This window comes from Manacus candei, unplaced genomic scaffold (genome assembly GCF_025592945.1).
Source record: "Manacus candei isolate 608988 ecotype Guabito, Panama unplaced genomic scaffold, ASM2559294v1 h1tg000041l, whole genome shotgun sequence".
Lineage (NCBI taxonomy): Eukaryota > Metazoa > Chordata > Aves > Passeriformes > Pipridae > Manacus > Manacus candei.
The window spans coordinates 3,281,513-3,289,388 of NW_026138089.1; the positions used below are offsets into that span (position 1 = coordinate 3,281,513).

At 38.9% G+C, this 7,876-nt stretch overlaps 1 protein-coding gene across 3 annotated transcripts in view; it reads left to right on the plus strand.

Annotated features, from left to right (window-relative positions):
- Nucleotides 1-6,497, plus strand: part of APOO (apolipoprotein O) — a 30,470-nt gene extending 23,973 nt beyond the window's left edge. The window contains exons 8-9 of one of the 3 annotated variants that reach the window (XM_051794845.1): nucleotides 3,242-3,337; nucleotides 6,179-6,497. In XM_051794845.1, the coding sequence (XP_051650805.1) occupies nucleotides 3,242-3,310 (69 nt within the window). In that variant the 3' untranslated portion in view covers nucleotides 3,311-3,337; nucleotides 6,179-6,497. The other 2 variants (XM_051794846.1, XM_051794847.1) reach the window with 2 other exon arrangements.
- The last annotated feature ends 1,379 nt before the right edge of the window (nucleotides 6,498-7,876 follow it).

The following is a 7,876-nucleotide window of genomic DNA, read 5'->3' on the forward strand; positions in this document are numbered from 1 at the left end:
GGCCACCTGCAAAACTTCTTCAGAGGTAGCAACAGAAACTAACTTCTGCACCTGGCTTGGCTGTGAGGGAAAAAGGCACAGGGGGTTTGACATTAAGCTGGTTTGCTTTGGGGTGTTTTTCTTTGCATGGAAGGAAAATTTTCAGATAAATCATTGTGGGTTTTTTTAAAGTTGTTTAAAATTAAGGTCTTGATGTATCTCTGTTAGATACTGTGAGCTAAGTCAGGGTGTCTTTTAATCACTCATGTACTGAAACCATACAAAAAGCATTGTGTAATGTGAAAATGGTAGTTGTATCATTTTCAGTTTCAAATAATGATTTTTTTTTAATCCTATGGAATCCCAATGTATTGAACACTATAATGAGTGTGTTATGGAGATTTCTTGTCAGTCACTTTTCGATTAAAACCGTCAGAAGCATAAGAAGGGAAAATATTTCTCCTTTTACTGCAGGATAGAGCTCTGATGTGTGAACTCCTCTGGCCACCCAGATTTGTTATGGAGTGGTTGTGTTGAGCCAGAAAGTAGAAAGACTTTGAATATGTGCCTGCTTCTAATTATGAGAGGGAATCATGGCACAGAGGAGGTCTGTCTTCTGGGTCATGGATCTAAACACCTTTTTTGCTTCTGATTTGGTTTTGAGTGTGACTAGAGGACTTTGGCACTTTTTTGTAAAATTATGTGTGTGTATTTCCTGTGCCAGCTCAAAGGATGTCCTTTTCTGGCTAACCCATATTACTGCTTGAACAGTCTCTCTCAGGCTCATTTTGACATAGTGGGCATATGCAGTGGATGGAGTTAAAAGTACTTCTTAGTTGCTAATTCAGCAAATGAATTTTTGTGAGGAATGACAGTTTAGCAGTGGATTGGCTGAATTAAATAACTCAGGCTTAATAGATCTAGTGAAGACAAGCCCTGTATTGAGATCTGTTGAGCTCACAGAAACAAAGGAACTTAGCAAGCCCCCTGTTTCCTTACCTAGACGATAATTGCTTTTTACAAGTTAAAACAGGCAACCGGAAAAATACAGACCTCTCTGTGAACAACTTATTTTTAGTTCATTTGTTCAGGATTGAGTAAACCCTAAGGTGAGGCATCATTAGTCAGATTATTCATTATAAATTGTAATAAAACGTCATAACTTAAAAGTTCCTGTACAGGAAAATTACAGAATAGACCATTATTTTGAAATGGGTGTGGTTTGTGGCTGTGATTTCCTGTACTGTGAAATACCCAGAGTAGCAATCAAAACAAAATGGGTTTTTGAAAGAGTCACCTTTCAAAGGTCTTGCTAGGCATTTTTTGAATAAGAAAGTTAAGAATTATCTTCATAATTGAATCTTGATATATTGAGTCCATATCTCCAGCACAGAATGTACAGCGTCTCATAGACTTGGTGCCTTATTGTGTTTAGTTTGTAATGTATAAATTTGCCCCATCCTGTGAAATGTTTTCCAGTCTATTCTGGCTTCTTTTGTTACATTTTCCATCACATTTAGAATTATAGAATAACTGAATGGTTTGGGTTGGAAGGGACCTTAAAGATCATCTCGTTCCAACCCCACCGCCATGGGCAGGGACACCTTCCACTAGACCAGGTTGCTCAGAGCCCCATCCAGCCTGACCTTGAACACTTTCAGGGATGAGACATCCACAACTTCCCTGGGCAACCTGTTCCAGAGCCTCACCACTCTCACAGTAAAGAACTTCTTCCTTATATCTAGTCTAAACCTGCCCTCTTTCAGTTTAAAGCCATTTCCCCTGGTTCTATCACTGTCCAGGTCCCTTTCCTCCAGCGTGTTGACTGCACCACACAGCATGGTGGGGTCAGCAAACTTCCTGGGGGTGGATTCAATCCCACTGCCCATGTTGCTGACAGGAATGTAAGACAGAGCCAGTCCCAACACTGACCCCTGAGGATGCCACTCGTCACTGGTCTCTGCTCGGACATCAAATTGTTGACGGCAACTCTTGGAGTGTGACCATCCAGCCAATTCCTTATCCACGGAGTGGATAATCTGTCATATCCATGTCTCTCCAGTTTAGAAACAAGGATATTGTGCGAGACAGTGTCAAATGCTTTGCACAAGGTAGATGGCATCAGTCACTCTTCCCTCATCCACCACCACTGTAACTTTGTCATAGAAGGCCACCGACTTTGTCAGGCACACTTTGCTATTAGTGAAGCCATGTTGGCTGTCACCAATCATCTCCTTATTTAAATCATAATGGTAAAAATGTCTTTCTAGAATAAAAAGGATATGCCATTTAATTTTCATGTGTAGAATTAAAGAGCAATTGAGGCTGGGTGCCGTCTCTAATCATTTCACCCAGCCACCCACCATTCAAAGCAGAGAGAGCTTCAAAGTTAGATTTGGTGGCTCAGGCCTTGTGCTGAATATTTCCAAGGGTGGAGATTTAGAAAGTTCTCTAGAAAACCTGGTCCAGTGATCAGTCATGTGATACATTTATAATTTTTTGCCCTTTAGGTCTAAGAAAAATTTTCCATGCTCCTCTGTCCTTTTCTCCACGTTCTTTTGGTGTGAACCTCTGAGAAGAACCTAGCTTTTCCAAATATGTAAATGCCCATTAAGGAACTATGGATAGGAATTAGGTTCCCCCTTTGTCTGGTCTTCACCAGGCTGAACAGACCCACATCTCAGCCTGTCCTTGTATGTCGTGTGCTTCAGTCCCCAAGCCATGTGTGTGGCCTCTAAGTATTTTTTTTTATTGATATCTATTTAAAACTATAATCAAATGCCTGTTTGTTGTAGCATCTTGGCAAATAGATGGACCGGACACTGTAACAAGCTTCTCTTCATTCTTTGATTTCTATCATTTATTTTGGGGAAAGTGTGAGAACACTCACTCAAAGGATATGTGCTAAAAGAGACCTATTGTAAAAATCCACACAGAATTCAAAGAATGCAAAATAACAACTACTCTGTGGGTATTCATCCTCTGTTATTAGTGCAGGCAAAATGAGTCAATTAAAGCACTTCAGTTGAACTACTACTTCTCTCAGATCCTCTAATTGCTCAGCTAACTGCAGGAAGACCAAAGTCCAGAAAGTGTTTGAGAGATCATATTTGAGTGTATTATACTGAATTAGTCTCATCAACCACCACTTGATTTGCAAGACATTTTTGTTTCAGCTTTTGGAGAGGGTTTCTGTTTCAGTAAAAACATTGATTGTGGACTGCCTCAACTGAAATTTTGTGCACATTTTTCACTCCCCAAGGGTGATGCAGTTGGTGACAAGCCCCTGGAAGTCCATGCTGCTTCAAATAAAGAGCAAGCCCAGAAGTAAAACGCTACATCACCTGGCATCAGACAGGTAAAGGATAAAGACTGATAATAGTTTGTGGCTACAGTGGCAAAGTAACCAGGAAAAGCTGAACATTTGCAAGTTTGACTTGTTATGTTCTTCATACTGATGAGGAAAGGAGGGGACAGATAACTTTATTTCTTTTAACATTTGTCAAGAATATGCATGCTCCTTAACACTATTCAAGTTAAGGAATTTCAATTCTTTGTCTTCAGAGCATACAAAATAAATATACGTCTACTGGAAGGGTTCTGAGTTAATTGAGCAAGGCCTTGTGATTATATTGTTAGTTGGTTTTGGTCTTTTTATCTTTTTTCTTTCCTATTTCTTCCTCGCATACCAAAAACCTTTTTGTCTTCTATGTCACATTTGTGCAAGTATGAAGGAGGGAAAAGAAACCTCTTCCCTGCTGATAAGTTTTCTCTAAAGATTTGTCAGTGCCAGGGTACAGTGTTGTCTTACAGCCTGTAACAGTCAACGATGTGCCTGACCTTTCATGTTAATGCACTTCTCAAATGAGATGTTTCATCAGTTGGGAATAAATGATGGAGAAAATGGAGGCAGCATTTCCCAGTTCTCCAAGGCAGAAACTTGAGACACCCATTCTGTTTCTGACTTGGCCTCGGGGCTGCTTTCTAAACTCAAGCAAGTCCTATGGTTACAGTTTCTAGAAAAGCAAAACAAAAACATCCTCTCAACTTTTTCAAGATGGTTCAGTTTCATAGTACAAAAATTACTCTGTATTTGAGGCTAATTATTAATAATTATAATGGACATTATCTGACATCATTTAGTACAGAATGTCAGATAATGTCTGCTCTGTTATCAGTTGATAAAGGGTATCTTTTATGAACATGTTTTCTACTTGCTTGGTTTTGCCCTGTATTATTTTTACATCATGTTAAAAACTGATTTTTCATCAGAAAATGGTCCTGGGATTGTTGGGACTCCTCATTATTTTTCTATGCAGTGTCCCATTTAGTACAAAAATTCTATTTTTTTTCCCTTACTGCCAACTGTGTAAGTAGGGCCCAGATTTAGCACACTGCACCAGTTTTTTTCTTCCATGCTTTACCACCAGTCACATATGTTTGCAGGTGTGGTGGAATGCACACATCTGCTGAGCAACAGTGTTTCACTGTTACACAGCAACCTTTAAAAGCAAAATTATTTTTTGATGTTTTTTCCCTTAATGTATTTTTAATGGCTATAGCTAACTCTCACAAGGGCAAAGAGGTGTGTTGACTGGCTGATGTACTGAGCACATTAGTTTTTCCTTCAGACATTTGAATATAAATTCTTTAAGAATACATGTTTTTTAAGTATTTTGTAAAATATTCATGTGAAATAAAAATTGAAAAATAATAGGAAGAATTTTTTTTTTTTTTTGCTTAAAGATACCCAGGAGAACCAAGAGGAACAAAAGCCTCTCTGCAATTCACTGAAATATTATTGTGCTTATTGTCAACTGGGACAGAACAACTAAATGATAAAAAGCCAGGAAAATTGAACTTTTGTTTGACACACTGTACAAATATCAAGGTTCACCACAAGCAGAAATCCATAAATAGCTGTTATTTTCTTTTAGCATTCCTTACTATGAATATAATTTCTCTTAGGCCTTTATTCACTTTTTGAAATGTCAGCTTTTTGCTTCAGGCACGTTTTCTTTGTTTGGGGAAGGTTTTAAGACAGTGAAGATAAATTGCTCAGGTGCTTGAAGTATCTGGATGGTGCTGGTTTTGAGACCTACGTGCTTCACCACATATGGCTTCTGGAGGAGATATATAAAGGAAACTGATACATTTTTGACCTCAGGCAATAAATTGGTGAAAGTTCAATTCAGTATCAATTTCAGCTGTTCTGCGGGGGTGGTGATTTGTTACTTATATCCAGTTATTCAACTCCATACCCAAGTCCAGATGTTTTGTTGGATTTGTGTGTTCCCAAAGGTTGGAGAACATGGCTCTGGTCTTTGAAAAGACACTTTTTTTTTGTTGTTCTGAATGAGATCAGTCCTGAAAGTCTCACTGTATTTTCAACTGTTGGTAATATTCCTAGTTGAATGTGGTTACTAGAATAAAGACAATCTCATTTCCTCGATGATTTGCCACAGCATGGGTCTCTGAAGTGTGAGTGGTCAGCCAAGGACAAAATCACTTTGGGCCGGAGACAGCAATGTATTTCTCCATTCCAAAAACCAGCACCATTGCACCTCCTTTGTTATAGTTTGTCATCAATAATTATACATAAACTTCAGCTCAAACCACATCCCATCGTGGAAGAAGCAAGCTGTAATTTTATCCAGCTGTTGTGCAGAGGAGTTGCACAGAAGTGAGGGGGTTTTTGTATTTTTCCTTGCAGATAGCATATCCCATTTTCACTCTGTTCCAGTTCCATATTTATGTGATTCCATTTCTTTGAGTTAAATTACCCTGGTCTTACACCAGAGTAAGTAAGATAAGGAAGACATGCATTTGATGAGAATTTAAAAGAATTCTTTTTGAGAAAGTTGGTTAGTTACACCAGATTCCAGTTGGTGTTTGTTTGCTATGAAGTGTTCTTTCCCTTTTGTATTTCCACATAGGTCAGCTATGGGAATCGAGTCCTCTAGAACAGACATGATCATTAGTGCTCTGATGTCAGTAATATGAAGAGTTAAATATCTCTACTGCAACTGAGTTGGTATTGAGAATGTTTCTCAAAAAGATTTTGATCAAGTTGCCACATCAAAGGAAAAAAGTTTTAATGTCACTTTGACATTGAAAAGAAAAGGCCTATGGTATTTAATTCTGCTTTGTCCCTCTTTTCCTCTCCCCCATGACCTCTGTCCCCTTTCTTTGGCTATAGGTGAAGAAAAAAAATATAGATATAAGCAACAATTTCCCAAGAAAAAGATGAAAACCCATCTGAATCCATTTTGAATGTGACTAATCTGCCTTCTGCCTCGGGACAGTCTGACTGTGTGCTGCTCGGGCTTCTGGTATGGATTCTGTGAAAGGACATTACGTGGTTTGGGTCAGTCTGGAGACCTCGTCCTCCGTTCTGCAGTGGGACTGAAGTCTGCCCATGCTTGTCCCATTGCAGGATCAACATTGCAAGTAGCAAGTCTCTAAATCCCTGAGTCTCTTATTATTTATATATAAAATAAAATTCCAGATACACAAAATGGTCCAGTTTTTTCCCTCCTCCTAACTTCTTTAAAGTCGTGGATGCGATGTTTGCTCAATCTGTGGAAGGTTCTAGAGATGTTGTTGACAGTGCCTGTATTTTTTTTTACCAGTGAGGGGAAGCTGGAAGTAGCATGATGTTTTGGCTGACACAGGCTCATAGAATTAGGAATGGGAACAATTACAATGACTCTTGTGTTTTGTTGGAGTCTCCCCCTCCTTTCTATACGAGTCTTCTGCCTCATCAGTGCCAGCAGGAGGTATATAATGAAGCATCTGTGAGTTCCTGTCTCGTAGATGGATGGGAATGGAGCTGTTAATGCTTGTTCTTGTTTTTGTTTGAATGCACAGCACAATGGGAACCAGAATGTTGTGGTGGTGGGAACCAGCTATAGAATAACTTGGCTGTTTCCTTATTCCCAGCCAGGGGAGGGGAGGAAAAAGCGAAGTGAAGAGAAATACAAAAGGATTTCCAGCATTTTGAAATCTTTGCACAATAAAACCCTTTCATCATTTGTTGCCATTTCCGTGAGTCTCTCTTTTGGGGCATGATGCTTCACAAGTTACTGTAATCCAAGTAGCTCAGAGCATTTAAAGCTGTGTTGGTGAGTCTTAAATGCTCCTTAATTAAACAGTGAATATGAGGAATGGGGGAAGGATGAAATGAGATATGTGCTTGTATGATACATTAACTTTCTAAAAAGAGCAGGGAGGAAAATACAAAGTAAATCATATTCAAAATTCTTTTAAACATCTTTGTTATTGCATGGTTAGATATTCCAGCTGAGCATATTCCATAAACTTTTAGAGAAAAACAAACAGACCTTGGCAATGTGAATGCCAGTCTATGTGGGCATTATAAAATGGGCCAACTCTTTTTTAATAGAGGCATAAGGCATGTGGTTGCCTCGGGCAGAAAAACAGTGTCTCCCAACATGTTCAGTGCATGTTTTTATGATTGTTTTAGGCTGGTAAAGATGTCTGTTGATATAGCAAAGGGAGCAGCGTTCTTGCAAGGGGTTTGGGAGGTATGTGTGTGTGGTTTTGTTTTTACTTTAAACTTGCCAACATGGTTCAAGCAGGCTTGGGAGGATCAAAGTAGTGTTTTTGTAAGTAGTGGAAAGGAAACTTGGGAAATATCAATCATAGCTGTAACTGCTCTGTTACACCACTCCTGCCATAAAAGCATAGATTTGTTTCTTCCATTGAAGGTAGTTCCTCACTTATGCATTCACATATCATATAGAGGATGATTACCAGGAAATTAGGAATACACCTTGAGATGCTGTATTTTTTTCAGTAATATTTGGCATATACCACATTGGCACTTAAGAACATGATTACTTGGTAATTCAGGTATTTTCACTCCTAGACTCCA